Source organism: Urocitellus parryii, chromosome 3 (genome assembly GCF_045843805.1).
Source record: "Urocitellus parryii isolate mUroPar1 chromosome 3, mUroPar1.hap1, whole genome shotgun sequence".
NCBI classification, from domain to species: Eukaryota; Metazoa; Chordata; class Mammalia; order Rodentia; family Sciuridae; genus Urocitellus; species Urocitellus parryii.
This window is the reverse complement of record NC_135533.1, coordinates 80,495,129-80,514,778: the sequence shown is the minus strand read 5'-3', so window position 1 is coordinate 80,514,778 and position 19,650 is coordinate 80,495,129. Positions and strand designations below refer to the sequence as shown.

The following is a 19,650-nucleotide window of genomic DNA, read 5'->3' as shown; positions in this document are numbered from 1 at the left end:
TATGCTAGGATGGCATGGTCCAAAAGTTATTTTGTGGACTTAAAGTATGTTGAGAGTCTGACCCCACCCTAGGTAAATTGGATTATGTATTCATGCTTTATTTTTTTCTAATGTAATTATATACTTGTGTATAGTAGTATAGATACGGTATATTTTTATGTGTGTATATACATTTATATGGGCATATGATTTGTGTGTGCATATATATGTGTATATATATATATATATACATACATATATATGATGCTTTAATGGAATTGAAGAATAGTTTTATGTTTGATTTTGATTTTTCCATTTTTTGCATGAAGTTTACAGTAATCATAATCATATTTATATTTGAACACATACACATATAAAAGATGTGTATACCCATCCTTTTACTTAAGAACATTCCAAAATTTAGACTGTGCTCTTAAGACTTCAAAATACTTTCTTTCAAATATTGGATATTTTTCAAATTTTATATCCATTACTATCTCTCTTCTGGATAGAGAATAACATTTTTGAATAATAGATTAGGAGCTAAAGACGATTAATGAGTAAATGTGGCTGGTAGAAAGGCTCATAGGAATCATGAGATGAAGAATGTTACAGCCCTGTGTGACCATATGTTGGACTTTACCATGTAATGACATTTTTCATTCCAAAAATGGCTTTTCCTTTTGAAGAAGAACCTCATGCCCTATTTAAGGATCTTTAAGTTTCATTTTTATTTTGAAATGTCGGTTTAGAACCCGTTTGCAGAAAATGAGGAATCACATTTCACATTTAAAAATTTCAATATTACCATCTGAATTTGAGCAAGAAGTGTGCTTGATCAGGCTGAATGACTTTGTCTTTGGCAGTGTTGGTGGTATGGGAAGTGCCACTGATTATGCAGGGGAGAGTGTGGATTACTTCTGTCAAATGTGCACACACTGTCATTTAAAAACAAATCCTGGGGCTGGGGCTCAGTGGTAGAACACTTGCGTAGTACTCGGGAGGCCCGGAGTTTGATCATCAGCACCAGATAAATAAATAAATTTTAAAAAATAAATTTTAAAAAAACAAATCTCTTCTGTTGCTTTTTGTGCAGTAGATATAAATAGTTACTGGTTCTGCTTTATGTGTAAATTATTAGGACTAGCTCTTAATATCAATTTTCTTTCTATTTACATTTTGGCAATATCTCATTATCAGTGGTTCTCAAAGAGCAGGTCCCCAGGCCATCATCTCCAGAACCACTAGGGAACTAGATAGAGTTGTACATTTTCAGCCTGTCCAGAGTCTACTAAGTCAGAAATCAGGGACAGGCTGATTAGCTCTCAAAGTCCCCCAGGTGGTCCTAACTCACATTAAAATTTGATAATTGATTTGAAGTCTGATACTTTAACAAACACTAGTAGTGCTTGTGTTTTCACTTGAGTTTTCTACATAACAAGTTTGAGAAGTTTAGGGATTCCATTTGACCTGTGATTATAACTTTAGAATATTTTTATTTTTATCATATAAAGATATCTTCCTTACAGTCAGAAAAATTATATGAGGATTCTAGGTGAGCATTATTGAATGAGGCATCTCTAAAACTAAAGCTCAATCACTCTGAATTTAATATCCTATTATTTGTTCTGTTTTCTGTAAACACATGAATGATATGGTGTGGCTACCTGAAGCAGCTCTTAAAAATGAACTAAATGTTCTATCTGCTTTATGTTGTGCTAAAAATAATCCCTGGCATGGGTACATTTTCTTTCAGCAAGAGCTTATTTACTTCACATTCAGCAGACAGGGAAGTGGGGAGCACACTGTGAACCTCAGCCTTCTGCTCCAGAGATGCAATGAAGTCCAGCTCTGGGTGGCCACAGAGATTCTGCTCTGCAGCCAGCTGTGCAAGCGAGTGCAGCTGGTGAAAAAATTCATCAAAATCGCAGCTCAGTAAGTTGCTGGTGGTGAAAGTGCTATTTCCATCATCTCCTTGAGAAAGTACTTCAGTTTTGTTTTTTGTTTTCTTTGGTTTGGTTTGGTTTTTCCCCTTGTGATAATGAGATGGTTTGGGAGATAAAAGCATGATATCAGGGTAAATGACCAAATGTTCTTGAGTATTTAAGTTTTGCATTTAAAATATTTATATCTTAAAGTAAATGTCCAAATAACAGACTGAAGCACCATGTTCCATGCTCAGAACTAATAAACAGAACCCAGTCTTACAGTGTTTCTGGCTTAACTACAGTAGACTCAGCAAATGAGAGAAGATGATGTGAGTGAGAATTCTTGAAAATCAGGTGCATTCTGAGATCCTGCTCATTGTTTTTTGATGCCTATTGTATAAACTTTTGCAGACTCTTTTGTTAGAAAGCCCTTCACCAGCTGCCCTACCTTCCCCCTGAGCCTCACCCCCCTAGGTGCAGCCTATATTCCAGCTACTCTGAATATGTCTGTCATGCACAGTAACTTCCAAGTCTGGCCACGTGGTATTGGCTCTGCCAAGAATGGCCACTACCACTCAGCAAGTTGCTGCTGTTCTTCAAGACCTTGGTCAAATGTTATTTCCTTCCAGATGACTTTCAGATGCAGGTCCCAAAACTTTTTAAAAAGTAAATAAATTAAAAGAATAAAATCAGATGCCAGATCCACTAACTCCCCTCAGCACACGCATACTTTTTACCCTTTTAATTCTTTCACTGGACTCTGTTAGGACAGGAACCAATTCTATTCAGTGATTGTGCCTGGCATAGAATATGGTACACAGCTATGACTCAGTAAGTGCTGGTTGAATGAAATTTTAATAATTTGTCTCTTAAAATACAAGATTGGATGCATTCTGCTATCATATATACATAATTAAAATAAATAAATAAATTTATTTTTTTAAAAAAAGTACAAGATTGTTATCCTTCCTAAGACTGTTCTTTGGACAGCTTCCCAATAGAAACAGACAGTGCAGATCAAAATCTTCCCCAATTACTTTTGCCTCCTAGGCTTCCCACTTTATTTCTTCTTTGTCTTCCAAAGTAGTTTGTATGTTACACAGTTTTCAAGTACAGTCATCTCTGTGTCCTCAGGGGATTGGTTCCAGGATCCCCCTCAGGATACCAAAATCAGAGGATGCCCAGATTCTTTATATAAAATGGTATAGCATTTGCATGTAGCCTGCATACATCCATCGATATACTTTAAACCCTCTCTAGATTATAATACCTAATGCATTATGAATACTATGTAAATAGCTGTTATCCTGAACTGTTTAGGAACTCATAACAAAAAAAAAAAAAAGCCTACACATGTTCAGTACAAACACACCATCATGGTCCCAACTACATAGTACATGAACTGCAATTGGTTGAATTGCAGATCTTGAAGGCATAGACAGGCAGGGCTGACTGTGCCTATCAATGCAGTATATTCAAGAAACATATCAATCATATGTATAGCTCTATACAAGGTAGTGTGGGGCAATCAGACTGAGTCTGCCCAATCCTGCCTTCAAGCAACTTGCCGTCATCTAGAATACTCCTATAGCTCAACCAGCTGCTATGCAGAATAGGGTTGGGGAATGCCCTGGGATGAGGTCTGATTCTGTAAGGGACTTCAGGGAAGGGAAAGCTCATATACAGGGTGTGGAATCGGAATCAGGAAACACTGGTGAAGGAAGTAGTGTCTTAGGACATATTTGCATTCTGGGTGGAATTTGATAGGTAAAAGGTCTAAAGAGCATTCTCTCCATGGAGCAGCCTCACTGGAGACAGAAGCAGAGTCTGGCCAGGGAAGCCACCTCCACAAATCTGGGGAATATAGAGGGATGTTTGTAAGGAAGCTGTTAGAGATTTATCTGCAAAGGAAAATGTTACCAAACCATGAAAGATCCTGACTTTCATCTGATTTAAGGAGGCAGAATGATCTGATCAGAATTGCCATTCAAAAACTGTACCATAGGTGAAAAGACCCCAGAAGGAGGAACTTGTGTTTACCAAGGCAAGAGATCATGAAAGCACCTGACCTAGGTCTGCTGTGACTGGGATGTAAGGGAAGATAACAGGTTGAATCTCTGACTGCTTTTATGCCAAGCGCTTTTTTTTTTTTAATTCAGCCTGTATATTCTAAAATAGACTGTAAGATTCCTAAAGATGAGTCTCTTTTAGGTAAAAAGCTTTCTTGTAAATGGCTGTTACATGGAGAAATAGGACATCAAGGTTCCAAGGAGTAAAATGATACCACCCAGCTCCATTCCTAGTATAAGATTATATCTATCCTCAGGGAAAAGAAATATATTCATATCTTCTCCATATAGCTCCATGCTCCTGAATTATTTATGGTACTGGTCTCTATCCTGGCCCATGGGATGGAATGCCAACAGAAACATAAAGTTAAATTCCTTATAATCACACTAGTAGGACCAACCAAGGGAAAACAGTAATTTCCACAATCATGAAGTGTTTTCTCTGCCTAAGGCATCCTATTTACATATTCATGTTTCCCTCCTCAGCATCCCCATCCCCCACCTCTGTGGATTGAGTGGATTTTATTTCCTCACAGAGACAAAGGAGTGTTTGCTGGGCTGGAATGTTTAGTGTCAGTCTGTTCTTTTCGTGGAATGAATGACCCATGGTAACAGGATTCCAGACTGGAATAGTAGCTGATATTTGCACTGTAAAATTTGTCTTCTGCATAAATTGTGTTTACATTAATTCAGTTCTATTTTTTAAACAGATACAGCCATCAGTTAGCTTGTGTTTTGTTGTTGTTGTTTTATGTTTGACTATAAAGAAAAAACCTTATGGGCTATGAAAAATATTTGTAGGGAGCTAACAGATAAAAGATGGGAATTTTATTTAAAATTTTATATGGTAAATGATGCTGAAAAAAGAGGAATAATAAACTTTTTATCATAAAAATATTAAAATTATTTCCCCAAAAGTTCTTGTTTCAACTTTGGGAAATGCTGTGTAAAGAGCTCGCTGTATGTGAGGCAATTGGATATGGACAGAATATAAAAAATAAATGGACACACACTCTAATGTTAAGAGCCTGCTGCCCATAGGGGATGATATAACTACTGGAGCCTCTATCAGGTGGAATGACCAGAAGTGAGAGAGACCCCCAGCAAGGTGCTTCTGGCAGAGGGATGGAACATTCCTTCTGACCAGAGCCTCAGCACGGGGTTGGGTATTTCAAAACATCAAGTTAGGAGGTGGAGCTAGCTCTTGTTTGTTCTGGCTGGTGTGAGCTTTCCAGGGGTCTGAGGAGGAAGGAGTACAATAAGTGAATTAATGACCAAGGAGAGGTGGAATCACCATACTGAGGCCTAAGACAGCAGCCATTCTCATATTAATGGAATCTACCAAGCCAGGACCACCAGGGGAAAGCTGACAAGGAACCAGGTAAAGGGGTCAACTGAAATGAGGCCCAGTTGCCTCACACCTACCAGAGACAGCTGACAGCCTAAAACTGGCAGGACTCAGAGGGATAGGCCCTTCCAGCCGAGGCTCCACAGTGAGATGCCTGATGACGTGTGCCACCCAAGTGTGGAGGCAGCAGTACTTTCCCAGTTCTACTGCTCATGGGGATAAGAACCTCTTGGAAGTCTGGTGTAGCTGGACTCAAGACGGTGTCTGATTCACTAGGCAGCAGCCTCTGCCTCTTCTCTAACAGCCCAAACCATTTCCCTGGTTATAAACTATACTCCTTGTGCCTCTGGATATTTATAGCTTTGGGGGAACCTCAAGAACCTTTAAAGACTTCCTAGCTTTTGCTAGTAAAAAGTTGTCAGGTAGGAACTAAAAATAACTGAAAGGCCAACACTAGCTGGATAAATAAATCATGCATATGTTCTTGATGAATGTAGCCATTGGTGATGATAGTGAAGTGCCTCTAGTACCTAATATAACATGATATTTACCTAGAAAAGCAGAATTATAGACCCTGTCCCAAAATTCCCTTTGAGATGTTTTTGGAGGTATGATGGAAGAGATGGCATCTGAAGGAAACTAAACTAGCATTGCTAGGTACCTGCTGAGTGCCTGGCTCACTGCTAAACACATTGATGTTTAGTTATCAAGGTAGAACAGTTTGTTACTCTTAAAGCCTTACTTCAAAAAAGTTGTGTTCAAATGCTCTCCAGATAAAGAAGTGTCTGGAATTCACAGGTTGCTCTTGCTGGTCTGAAGTCCAAGCCCTCTCTCCTGACTTTGAAAATTAGTGGGATATTGACCAGATTGGTCTCTGGTGATTGATATTATGCAGAATGGATAACCTTATAGAGTGCCTGGGGCTCAACATGATCCTAGTTTTCATTTTATTTCCTTTTAATGAGAAAGGTGAGAAAGAAACCCCAGGATAGATGCTGTATTTTAAACACATACATAATATAGTAGTCATTTTGTTGGTAACAAAGAAAATGTGTCTAAGTAGGGTGGGATGAGGAAAACATAGGCCCGTGAGGTGAGACGTGCTTTTGACTGTCAAAAACTGAGAATAGCAGACCAATTCAAGAGAAGAAGATATGGCATGGAGAGAAAAAGGTGAATTAAAGGTTGTTCTGTTGAAGTTATAAATGCAACAAAATAGGTTTTAAAGGAGAGGAGATCTTGTGAAATGTCAGGAGGTGTCAAGAGCATAGACCTTTTCTTAAAAGAAGAGCGAAAGCACGGGATCACTTCTTTTGCTTTAGGAATAGCTGAGGGTTCTCACTCCTCCCCTGGGCAGTGAAGGGCAGGGAGAATGAACTCTGGCCTGAAAGAGTCTTTCCAGCTTTATCTTTTGTGATCACCCATTGAAAGATTATTTCCTCAAAGTGTACTCTGCTTTCCTTTATTCTATAGCTGCAAAGCCCAGAGAAACCTGAATTCTTTCTTTGCCATTGTGATGGGCCTTAACACTGCTTCTGTCAGCCGACTGTCACAGACCTGGGAGGTGAGTCTTGGGGTCCTATTGCAGGGGGGTTGAGCATGGGCAAAAAAATGAAAGGAAGGAAGGAAGAAAGAAAGAAAGAAAAAGAAATTCCAGGGAAAACCTTTATTTAAAATAAATTGATTTATGGGTAGGTCATGTAGCTTAGTGGTAGATGGCTTGCCTGGCATGCTCAAGACCCTGGGTTCCATCCTTAATATTGCTAAATAAATGAATTTTATTTAAACAGTTTAAATGTGATAAGTACTAGGAGGCTAAAAATGCTGAAAAGTAATGGGTCAGTGTGGTAGGGAGCATTTCCATCAAATATTCTTTAAAACAGTTCTCTAATATCTATGAAAGTGATGAAAATTTTAGAACATTCCTTAGCTGTGATCAGCCTTCCTCCTGGGGGCGCCACTGCCATGCTGGCTGGTCCTGTCACAGTCTGGCCTGCATGATGCCATGTGCTCAGAAGTGGGTTTGCAGTGATGTTCATGAATTTGACCTTCAAGGCCTCTCATCTGTAAGTCTCCAGCATCGTGTTCACATGCACAGCACATATCTTTGTAAAATTTGTCAAAGTACAGTTATTTTAAAAGAAGGCCCACAAAATGTAATAAGTTTGAGGCCCCCAAATGCTGACTGTCCTCCCTCTTTGAATGATGAAAGTTTTGGGGGGTTGGAAGATAGAGGAGCCCACTCCAGTTCTGTCACATGAGCCCTGAGGACAGCGTGGGAAGGACCAAACCTGGGGATCCCCTAAAGAGCCAGACATAGACCTCGGACTCTGGCTCTGCCTCTTCACAGCCCGACTCCTTCTGTCCTCTGCTTTCCTCTCCTTCTCCCTCCTTTCCCTGCCCCACTACCTCACTGTGTGCCCTTCCTCTCCCTTTTCACTCTGTAACCATCTCGTCATCTGTTCTGGCTCTAGCCTGTGTATAGCTGGTTGTGGTGGCCTCTCAGGAGCAGGTGCTGTCACCGGCTGTACCATTCTCTCCATGGATTCCCTTTTGTTCAGTGGGCCATCTCTGGGGGAATGTACTTTGTGATCCAGGGGTCAGGGTCAGTGCTCCTTAAAGGGGTTCAAAAGAAAAGAAATGAAAGGCTTGCCTGCTCTGGTTAAGCAAACAAGACATTCACATACATCCTGAGGTTACAGGAGATGGGCAACAAATGCCACAACCTGTCAGGATGGAAAACAAGTGGCTGTCAAGGGCCTTTGGAGAGCAGAATTTGAATTAAACCTCTAGAGAAAATTTGGTTTGCAAAAATTAGGAATAGAAATAATTCAATTATGTTCAAATAGCTCACATTTAGTCTGCATATTGACTGCCTACTGTGTGCAGGGCACTGTATCAGTGCCCTGACTGATAGAAAATGGATACCTTAGAACATAGTGTGTATATGATGAATGAAGCCCTGCATCAGCATCCTTGGACCAGAGAGGAGCAGGTGAAGGAACTCATTCCATCTCAGGGTAGCTGAGAAGACTAACAAGAAACCCTGGCCCACACCCGTGATCACTGCTACTAGGGAGGATGAGGTAGGAGGAGTACAAATTCAAGGCAGTTTGAGCAACTTAGTGAGACCTCATTTCAAAATAAAAAGGACTGAGGATGTCACTCAGTGGTAGAGCACCTCTGGCTAGGGCAAAAGAAAAAAGAAGAGGGGCTGGGGATATGACTCAGTGGTTGAGTGTCCCTGGGTTCAATTCCTGGTACAAAAAAAAAAAAATGTAATAAAAGAAAGAGGTTTGAGGAACCAAATCAGAGGTCAGCATTTTTTTTGAAAAAGGCTAGATAGTAAATTTATTTTAGGCTCTGAGGACCACATCGTTGCTGTTGTAGCTACTTAACTCTGCCATTGTAGTGTAAGAACAGCCACATACATAGAAGACCATGATGGTGTTTCAATAAGACTTTATTTACAAAAGCAGCCAATGGGCCAGACCCCTGGAGTAGAACAAGTTTGACTTTGGACACGTTAGCTTTGAGGTATCACTGGGACGTTCGTATGGAATATCCAGTAGACCAAGGCATAAAGCTCAAAAAAAAAGGTTAAAGTCAGTTGCAAAAGTTGCAAAAGTCTGCATTTTATATCTTTAAATTTGTCCTCCATTCATCAGGAGGCGAAGTCAGGAGAACAGTTTTCAAATGTATTAAACTATCTGCTTGCTGGGAAAAACTGAGTCCAGACTCAAAATTATCAAACTGAAAACAACATTTATGAATCATTTAATAATGAGAATTTGCCTCATTATTTTTTACTTGGTTTGGAAACAGAAATTCCATAAACATTTTTTGAACATCGTTAATGTTAATAGCTGGAATTTGCCAAGTGTCAGCCACAGACTGTATTCATTTCATGAGTTTACTTGGTATGTGTACTAAAGAAACTTAAGATCAGAGAGCTTGCAGACTCACACCAAAAATACACAACTGGAAAGGGGCAGAGTCAGAATTCACACTGAGCCTGGCTGCAAGCTTGAGCTCTGAAACCCAGAAGGTCACTAGGTCCCTATGAAAGGCATCCAGGTTTTCACTTCCTCATGTTGAAGGTGGGCTGCAACCTTTCAGACCCTTGTCATTTGGCCTGAATTTTTCTTTGGAAGATAACGTAGGTTCCCATTCTCTGTCATTTTACATGCCACCTGTCAGTGTGGTTGAGTCTGACGATTTAGTGATTCAATCCATTAAAGTGCAAGCTTTGTCACATAGGTTTTCATGGCCCTTCACTAACTCACCCTCTACAGTAAAATACAGTTATATCATTTATATAAAAAATGTCAGCCAACATCATTATTTCCCACTCAGAAAGACTATTAAGAAGATGAGAACATTCATCAAAGGTAGACTTTGGAACCAAAATCTAAGTTTTTATTAAATTATCAACAGTGTGTGGAATGTCTAACCAGCTAGATTCCTGAATCATGTGGCTGTTATATTAAGTTATCTTTAGCAACATTTCTAAGCAACGTCATATTAAGGAGATGATGAAAATTGCATAATGAGAAACAATCAGGGGAGAGCCAGATGACCGAGGTATTTATGCTCAAAAATGTGACACACGTAAGCCCGCCTTACTGAAAACTCCCAATGCCTCTCACGATAACTGACTTCTGTGACCTTTTGTTGTTTGTATTTGTTTTTTAGAAAATCCCTGGGAAGTTCAAGAAACTTTTCTCTGAACTTGAAAGTTTAACAGTAAGTAGTTGGGCTGGAGGGGATTTATTCTTCAAATTAACATTAGCGTCAGATTGCCTTCTAGATTTCACTGGTTGATTCTGTACTCCACTGTCAGGGAGCCTCAACAAGTTTGCTTACACATGAAATAGGAGCTTTGCTTTGTAAGGAATGAAGTGAGCTGGCAGTTTCTGCTTCTTCCTCTCCATGCATAAGGTGCTGAGAATAATCTTTTCAGTGTGATTTTTCTGAAGACAGATTTTAAGCCGAATCCATTTCAAAGCCTACGAAATTCATCAGTATAAATTTAGTAACAACTAACATCTTTGCATTATTTTTTATTTTTTGCCTTTTCTCCTTTTTACTATTTCTTAGGTTTAGATCCAAAGTTTATAGTTTTCTTTTTATAGCACAGTAAACCAGTGTTCTCACGTTTTCTCCACATTGTCTGCATTATGAAGGCAGTTTTTCTTTGTAGCGTACTAACAAAAGACCTTTGAGGTTACCTCATGATAGAAATTATGTAGAGGAAACTGTACTTAAAGAACCTATTTGAGGAAAATAATAGGGCAATCAAAAGGTGTCTCTCTTCTGCAGTCATTTCCCATTATTGTAAACCAGTAACTTGAGTTTCATCCATTGCTTAGATTTCCTGCCCTAATTTAGTGAGTTTATTCTCCTAGGAAACCTTTATCTACTTTATTCTCAGGAAGAATTGCTCTATATCTAAGTCATGTTCAAATTGTTTATCAAAGTAGATTTGGAATTGTTTCTATAGCACCATTGATTTTTCTTTCTCTCTGTAATCTGCTTGGTTCGGCAGGATCCTTCCCTAAACCACAAAGCCTACAGAGATGCATTCAAAAAGATGAAGCCACCAAAAATTCCTTTCATGCCCTTATTGCTTAAAGGTAATTATTTTCTACCTTTTGTACTATGTAATTCCATCTTTCAGAAGCTTATCACTCTAACTATAAAAGGCAAAAAAGGGAATCTCAGTTTATTTCTTTACAGGAATTTTGAGATTCATACCTGTGTTTGCTTGTGATCATTTTTCAAATACTCAAATATTGACTGCTTCATTGTGCTTAAGCAGATGTCAGAGACTTTCACTTACATTGTTTTGTGTTTTTATTTTACTTTTCTTCTAAGCCTGGTATTATTTTCTTTAAGTCCGCAATATACTTAACTCAAACAAGAACAAGGCTGGCATAAAGGACCCAAATGGTGATTGGTCGTGCTGTGTGTTTGCAAGCTGAATTTTGGAGATACAGCCCATATTGTGTTGTTGTGTGAGGAATCCCTTTCATCAAAGCAACATAATAGATGAAAATTATTGGTGGAGGTCTGGGGTTGTGGCTCAGCGGTAGAACGCTTGCCTCGCATATGCAAGGCCCTGGGTTGGATCCTCAGCACCGCATAAAAATATGTTTATTTTATAAATAAAGGTATTGTATCCAACCACAACTAAAAAATAAATATTAAAAATAATTATTGGTGGAGAATATGCTTTCAAGGAGTGGAATTCAGTTGGGAAAGTGACAGCCCAAAGCGAGACCACTGAACTCTGTTCTTTAGAGCACCATATAATTCCCTGTGAAACCTGACATTTAAATTTACTGGTATCTCAGTGATTGCTCTTTCAAACCAAGGGGACAAATAAAAGGAAACTCTTGGGTTTGGCTTGTAATCCTGACATTCTATCTGTACGTTCACCTGTATGTTTCCCTAAGAAAGATTTGGGAATTTTTCTTGACCATGTTTTGATTCTTAGAAGGGATTTTGTAGGAATATCCCTTCATCCAGCTTCTGCCCTTCAGAGCTAACTTCCACTGGGTCAGGCCCCAGTGATTGAACCCATAAATGTGATTCTGGAAGTAGGTTGCATTGGAATTGTATAGCTGGCTGGCCTGGCCTCCCCATCCTCAGGCCTGCCTCTCACCACTGCTACCCCACTGGCAATAATGCTGGCCTCCCTCCTCAGCTGCTCCAGAACAGCCAGAGCCTACAGAATTGTTGAGAGTTCCTGTGCATCTCTTCAGTCCCTCATTTGTTCTTCATCTAATATGAAGCAGGAATCCCTGTGAAGCAAGAATATAAGGGTGACCGAGAAATAGATGCACAGAATATTCCACTCCAACTGAAAAGATTGTGTTAATGGCTGAAATGAGGAGAGATTGCTATGCTGAAGTAACAATTTAAAAGCTCAGTTGATTTTTTTGTTAAGATAAGTTTATTCAGGCTCATGCTTTCTATTTGCAAAATAAAACATCAACTGGAGGGAAAGGGGTGGCAGGTGAGAAATAGCACTTAGAATCATTTAGATACAAGAAGGGACACTAGAAAATACAGAAGGTTGTGGGAAAGGAATTGATTTTTGTAAGAAAAAATTTTTGAAAAAATAAATACTTTTAGGGTGATAAGAAATTAGTTGATGGTTTCCCTTTAACTTCATTAGATCAGAGTATAGATATGTACTGTGTATTAGTGCTTCTTCTCCCAAAATGTTTAATGCAGTCAAGTGTCTCACACTTACATCTTAGCTTAGACACAATTTTCTGCTCTACTGAGTTTATCTAGACCTTTCTGTTGGCAGCAAAACAAATTTTGCTTTTTTCTACTGAAAAATACATTCACTCATTCCAAAAGAACAAGTAGGAAATTAAACATTTTTCTTCTTTTCGTTAGACACCTTCTTGAGTTTAAATAAGCATTTATTTTTCCTTTACTTTAATCTTTCTTACAAAACTTAAACAATATTAGTATTCTTTTGTGTTTAAAGTTACCATTTTTGTCTGAGATCATTTCCAGGAGAAAATAGAATGAAATTTTTTAAAATATGTATCATACCCCAAGATGAGGTATCTTTGAAAAAAATACACAACTTTATTTAACTCTTAGATTTTTTTATTGTGTGTTTTTTTTTAAAAGTGGTAATGAACTATTTTAGATTTAGAGCAACTGACTTAATTTTCAATGAACTCTTTTTCCTCCCTCTTTGTATCTTCTACTTGGAGTTGCTTTTAACTAGAGAATAGAACCAAACTGAACTCCTTGGGTGCTTGGGAAGGCTCAGGCCTCCCAAGTGTTGCTCTTTGTGTTTGTAAGCATGCAGATTATCAGGTAAGTGGATTACCTGGGGATCCTTCCAGCTGCCAGCTTTCCTCTTTCCCAGTTGAATTTTGTTGCCTTTGATGTGCTTTCCCCCTACTGTGCTGTGGAAGCCAGTTCCTAAAAGGGATGAATGGAAGCCCTAAATGAGTGCTAGAGGAAGGCTCCAGCAGAGCTGAGGTCCACAGCAGCTGAGCAGCATGTGTACCCTCTGTGATTTTTGAAGATGGTGGTCCCTTGCACTAGTGTGAATCATCAAGGGGTGTTTGCGGATTAACTGTAGTCCCTGCGGGGAGCTGCATGTCTATCTCAGAGCACAGATTACTGCTGCAGGTTTGCGGGGGTATTTGAAAGAAAGGACTGTCAGGGTGCTTGTGTGTTTCTTCTTCCTCCACCACTTGCCATCTCTTCAGTCTCCTTTCATCCAGTTCAAATTTAGGAGGAGGTGTTTGGAGCGTGTTCAGGTGTCTCTGGTTGAGACAAGGACCTGGCAAATCATATCCCGTGACTTAAATTCTCACATCCTAGTTTTGAGCCCACTACCTATGGCTGTCTTTCTCTTACTCCTTCCTCATCACACATTGGCCATTCAGCCACATCAGCTCTTCAGCCACTTGCAGCCCTTCCCATTCTGGGCTGCAGCCCCTTCCAGCCTCTCTCTGCCCGCTTGGTCTAGTCAGCTCCCTGCTCATCAACCTCTTCCTGGCCTCTCCTGGCCCTGAGTTCAGCCTGAGAGGGAACCCCCAGGAAGAGCAGAGATTTAAAGCAGGAGGGAGTGAGGAGGAAAACGGTTCAAAAGTTGGAGAGGCAGCAAGTGTGCCAGAAATTCAGCAGGTGGACTGTAACTGGAAGAAAGGCCCAAGACTCTTCAACTTGAGGGGCAGCATGGGGAGGGGCCCCAACTCTCTGGGTTTGAATCCTGGCTCTGATGCTTATAGTAGGGGCATGGATCAGCTGGGGATGTCCTTTGGGCCCAGGTTTCTCACCTGCTTACCTCCTAGGGTCTTACTGTATAAAGTCTTTTGTGAGGGTTAAATGAGTTAATGCAGGTACAGCACTTCAAGTTGTGTCTGACATCATTGTCACCATTGTCCTTAGGAACATAGGGGGAAGGTACAGAAAGGGACCCAGGAGCTCTGAGAGGCATCTGTAATCTGGAATTTTCTGTGAGGAAGTAAAGGCAAGCTTCCAAACTGTGTTTCATGTAGACAACGAGCTGTTTTGTTTGCTATACACAAAAGTTAAAAGCTAACTCTGTTGACTACACTTTTCTAAATATTGTGTCACAAAGTGAAAGCTTGCAATTATGTTCTGAAAGCAAATTTGTGAAAGATAATAAAATAACCAGAGAGTGTCAGATTGTGTAATTAATTGTGAATCGTTTTCCTATTAGGACACCAGTTTAAAAGGAAAAGCCGCTTATGAAAACATTGCAGGCTACACTGCAGGCTGTGCACAGGGAAACCTTGGTCAGAGTTGTATCAGTGTGTGCTGTAACCATGTCACTGGAGTCATCTCCTGGCAGACAGTCAAAGCTCAGTGGCCCAGTGTTTTGTAGGCAGGTTTCAGAAGCTCTGTATCTTATATTAGCCCCTAGGGACCAGCAGAATAAAAGTGCTGATTAAATGCAAATATGATTTTTTTCTGTTTATTGGAGTTTTAAAGCCCTTCATTCTCCCCATTTTCTATCAGGTTATTTGATTACAGTTTTTATTTTTATTTGATTAGATTTCCATGTTTGTGATAAAGCATGAATATTTTTGTGCTCTTTAAATTATAGTATATTTTTTATTATGATCCTTGTAAATGCTCAGAGATGGGCTTTCTGGTCTGAATTTGTGTACATTGTTCGTTATCAGAGATTCAGTTACTATCTTCATTGAGTCTGATGTTCAAGGAGGCACTTCTCTGTATTTTGCAACTCAAAAGAGATTTTTATTTGAATCTCGTGTGTGTGTGTGTGTGCGCGCGCGCCCCTAATTACTTGGTCACTTTAAATTTTGTGAGTCCCAAGCAAAACTTAGCTTTCCCTCCCTCCAAAAGTGTACCTTCACCCTGCCTGCCTTATTTCCCTGTTCATCAGTGATGTTTTCCTTCTACCCAGCCAGATGGGACCAGAAATCCAGCTGTTTCCAGCCCTGCCCCTTTCCTCACTCACTTCCTATATAGAATCAGGCACCCACTCTGGGAACCAAAAATTTAAATTGAATAACTAAATCTAAATTTTAACTATTTTAAGTCAAGCAAATCCCATATACCTTGCCAGGGATTTTTTAAAAATTCAAACACATAGATATTAAAATCCTATTGTGTTTGAGTATTCATTTATTTTCTGCTCAGTTGTCTGGCCTAAAAACATAATGGGCCAATTTAGTCAGAGAATAATGTTAGTTTCTTTCTAGCAGGTTGGAGTCAATACTTGACTGAGAGTATAGAGCATGATCTTTCAGTAATGTTAAACTGATAGAAAAAGAGAGAGAGAGAGAGATAGGGAGATTGATCATGCACTTTCATAGCAGATATTATACAGGTTTAATTTCAAACTGCCTGGTCAAATGTATGGAATAATTCCATCAAGTTTAAGAAATATTTACAGGTTCCATTGTTTCCAGACCTCTTCAATCCTGCTCCATGACCCATTCCTAACAGTACATATGTCTTTTTGTTTTTAAATTTCAGATGTAACATTTATTCATGAAGGAAATAAAACATTTTTGGATAATCTCGTCAATTTCGAAAAACTGGTAGGTAGATTTCATCATTTCTCCTTTTTCCCACTGTAAACAAAGTCTATCAGCTTAATCAAATGGTTGAGTATGTTTCTCCATCAAACACATGGAGACTTCCAGGGGCTTAATTGGCTGCACTTTGTACATTGTCAATACACCGCGTATTCCACTTAAAAATAAGCGTGCTAGCAAGATTTAGGGAACAAAAATGAAACTGTGTGCTTTATTTTCAAAAATAACACTTCATTGGGTGAATATTAATCATTGAGGATTTATTATGGAACCAGAGTACAAATGTAAGGCCCCTGTCGGGAGGAGTTCACGCACTCAAGATTGAGCTTTGCTTCTTTAGAGCATCTCCTGATGCCTCGAGGTACATTGCTTTAGAGGTACAAAATGAGAAAGTCTTGCTGGGCAGATGTGTCTGCCTCCCAGTAGCCCAAGCTTGGATATAAACTTGGGATTTGTAGAGTCTCCATGTGAAAGGAATGACCACCCCTCATGGGCTCTGACACAGGAACTGCCTGCTCATGAGTTGGGGGGTCTAGTCTGTTTCCCACATATGTGTTTCCCAAATGTCTCTTTTTGAATGTTCTTCAGGATTCTCCCAGGTCCTTTGTCCTACAGTGGGCTCCATGAGCCCTTCTGCCTGACTGTAGGCAGATGAGGAGTTACCGTAAAAACAGAAGGCTGTGATGTGGAGTCCTCCAGAGAGACCCACTTACACTACCAGAGGAACAGATTTGTCTGACAGATGAACTTTAGTGTCATAGATTAAATGTTCTGTCATGGTTAAAGATGATCCTGGTAACCTTCTCCAGGGATCCTGACCTTCAAGTGACCTTTTCAGTAATGGTAATGGACTTGCATGAACTCATTTAGGAACTGACCCCTGCTCCCAATGAGACTGGGTCAGGCCTTTGAGAGAGGTAGGGGCCATAGACCATGACCAAAGAACAGTTCAAATTGATGTGTCCAAATACAGTTTGGCATCTGACCTTTGCCTCATAAGAGAACTGCTTTGATCATTAGGCTGACTGGCCACACACAAGGTGAAGCTACACAGGAAGAGCTGGTAGCTCTTGTACAGCTCCTCAGCTCAGACAGAGTCTGAAAGTTGACATCTTCAGATGTCTTTCCATAGTGCCCTTCTAACTACTCTGAAGACAATTGCTTCATTGACTAATTAATTTTGAAGTGGAAATGTTGATTAATTTTCAAGGCTCTCTGTATGTTCTAGAATCAGAGTTTAGTTATTGTAGATGCTCTATTTAGTCCAACCAACCCAGCCAGAGATAGATATAAAGTGTTGTTATTATTTTTGTCTTTATTTATTTATTTTCAGCATTGTTGTGTAATGTCTTGAGGATCACAGCTTGCCTATTAGCAACCAGAGGCTAAAGTCACTAGAATTCTCTTCTCTAACAGGTTAATCTCCAGCAGTTGCTATTAATGAAATGATTACAGTAATTTGAAGCTTTTGATCAGTATTTACTTTGCCTCCTGGTTAAGAATTCCAGATGAACTTGGTATAGCATGTGTGAAGTTGTGGAATGAGATGGGTCACACCAAGTTGGATTCTCTATAAAGGTCTAGTCACTTTTTCACCTTGACCCAGACAGTACAAGTTGGAACAGCTGTGCTTTCTGTGACCTGACTGTTGCCTGTAGTTAAGTGCAAACTCATGGTTGACCTTCTCCCCACAGTGAATCAGTGATTTGGTTAAGCTTCTGTGTCATTTCCCTTAGATAGTGCCACCAAAATGAGAGAACAATTCCATAAAGGCACAAGTGAATGCCATGGAAGTATTCCTGTACCCTCACCCTTTCCTTCTCTCCACCATCAATGGTCTTTCCCTGCTATCTCAGCAATCCGTCAGAAGCCTTTTAACGCCAGCTTTCATGTGCTAAGACTCCCAACTAGCAGTGGGAACCCAAACAAGGCCTAGATAATACTGATTTCACTAACATTAGTAATGTAACCCCACACACCTTTTATTTATTTATTTTTTCTCAGTACTGGAAATTGAACTTAGGGTTGCTCTACCACTGAGCTGCATCCCCAGCCCTTATTTTTTATTTTGAGACAAAGTCTGCTAAGTTTCTGAGGCTGCCCTCAAATTTGCAATCCTCCTGCCTCAGCCTGCTGAGAAACTGAAATTACAGGTACGCACCACCATACCCATCTCATACCCTTAATTCTTTAAGAAAGTTTAAGGAAGTAGTATGGCATAAGTAATAATCTATTTTAAGTTCCAGAGAGGATAATGAGGATATAGGTGCAGTTGTGTAAGCACACAGCAGGCCCATAACACATACCACTATCCAGCAGTTGCTAGCACAGCATTTCTAAACAGAGAAGACTTTGTGCTATCAGTGAGCTCCTGGTCCTCTTAAGACTTAAGATGGCACCTGATACTCAGCATGCTTCAGGTTGACCCAACCTTACATGGCAAATATAGGGTGAAGTTAGAATTTTTCCAAAAGGACAAAAAAAAAAAATCAGTTTTATGTCACACATGGATCTGTGTTATACTTGAATGCTAGAGAGTGAAACTGACCTTCCTAGTAGAGAGTATTTTTAAAAAATGTTTTAGCAAAGGCCAGGGTTTCACTGAAGCTAAAACAGGATCATCTTTCACAATAATGAACCAATAGAATCTAAGTGAATTAACTTGTGAGAAGCCAATTCCTGGTGATGGATATTAACTTAAGCCAGCTAGCAGATAATTCAGTGTATTATCTTTATCTGGCTGACACAGGCCAACACATTAGATCAGACCACATGCAGATCCAGAAGTGCTCATTGGCTCTAATAAGATTTCTATTGTTCCCTGGGCTAAGTTCCTTGCTGCCTCAGCAACTCTAAATGTTTCCATCTCAAACTATCAAATGGTAAAGAAACAAAGGATTTCTCCTTCTCTTTTTTAATCCCTTGATATGAAGAGCATCATCTTTTAACATATTCCCTCCCTCCCCCTTCAGAGAGCCTGAAAATGAGAATCAGGACTCAGATTTCAATGCCACATGCAGTACCAGCCTTACCTCAGCTGGAGACTCACAGGAACTGCATAAATGGCACATGATAGGGATCACTGTGACGCCGCGGCCTAAAACAACGAGAAAACTGTTCTGGGAATAGGAGTAAAATTTGGGGAAGGAAATTTAACAATACATTCACATAGACATGAGTCAGGTCTCATTTCCTTTGCAAATGCCGCTTGAGCTGCTGCTGTAATCACTGTCCCATTTAATTTTCCACTATTGAGTGGAAGTACATTAGCAGTACAGTTGTGAGAACAATTTAATCAGTAGGCCATATTCAAATATCATTTAAGTCATTCTGCTGGATTTTAAGTGAAAAAAAAAATTTTTATGGCTAACATTATTCTTCCAGCAATAATCCACTCAGAGTTTGCTATATGTGGCTGATCCTGTGTTCAGACAAAATGGGAAAGATGGTGCCCAGTCAGGGGTTCTGGAAGACCAGTTAATGAGTGATGTTGATTCTTGAAAAACAGGATCATGTTTGGATTTGGGTATGAAACAGAGTAGGGAGTTACTATATATTCTCTAGAGACACCAGAGAGCTAGACTATGATGACAACAATATCTAGAAATTATTCTGGCAGTAGAGTAGGAGGAACCATTATGGAGAATAATTTCACCCAAAATGCTATGTCTGCCATCATAGAAAACTGATACTGGTAGAGATAGCTAGGAGCCCATAGCAGGTACAAAATGTAAGGAGATAGGATCTTG

The 19,650-nt window shown here is 39.6% G+C and overlaps 1 protein-coding gene across 2 annotated transcripts in view; it reads left to right on the top strand.

Moving 5' to 3' along the window:
* The window catches only part of Rapgef5 (Rap guanine nucleotide exchange factor 5), a 228,356-nt gene that overhangs the window by 200,729 nt on the left and 7,977 nt on the right, over nt 1–19,650 (top strand). For both annotated transcript variants that reach the window (XM_077796732.1, XM_077796731.1), the window contains exons 20-24: nt 1,736–1,914; nt 6,798–6,888; nt 10,020–10,070; nt 10,873–10,960; nt 15,840–15,904. In XM_077796732.1, coding sequence (XP_077652858.1) covers nt 1,736–1,914; nt 6,798–6,888; nt 10,020–10,070; nt 10,873–10,960; nt 15,840–15,904 — 474 coding nt within the window. The remainder of the gene's footprint in view (nt 1–1,735; nt 1,915–6,797; nt 6,889–10,019; nt 10,071–10,872; nt 10,961–15,839; nt 15,905–19,650) is intronic.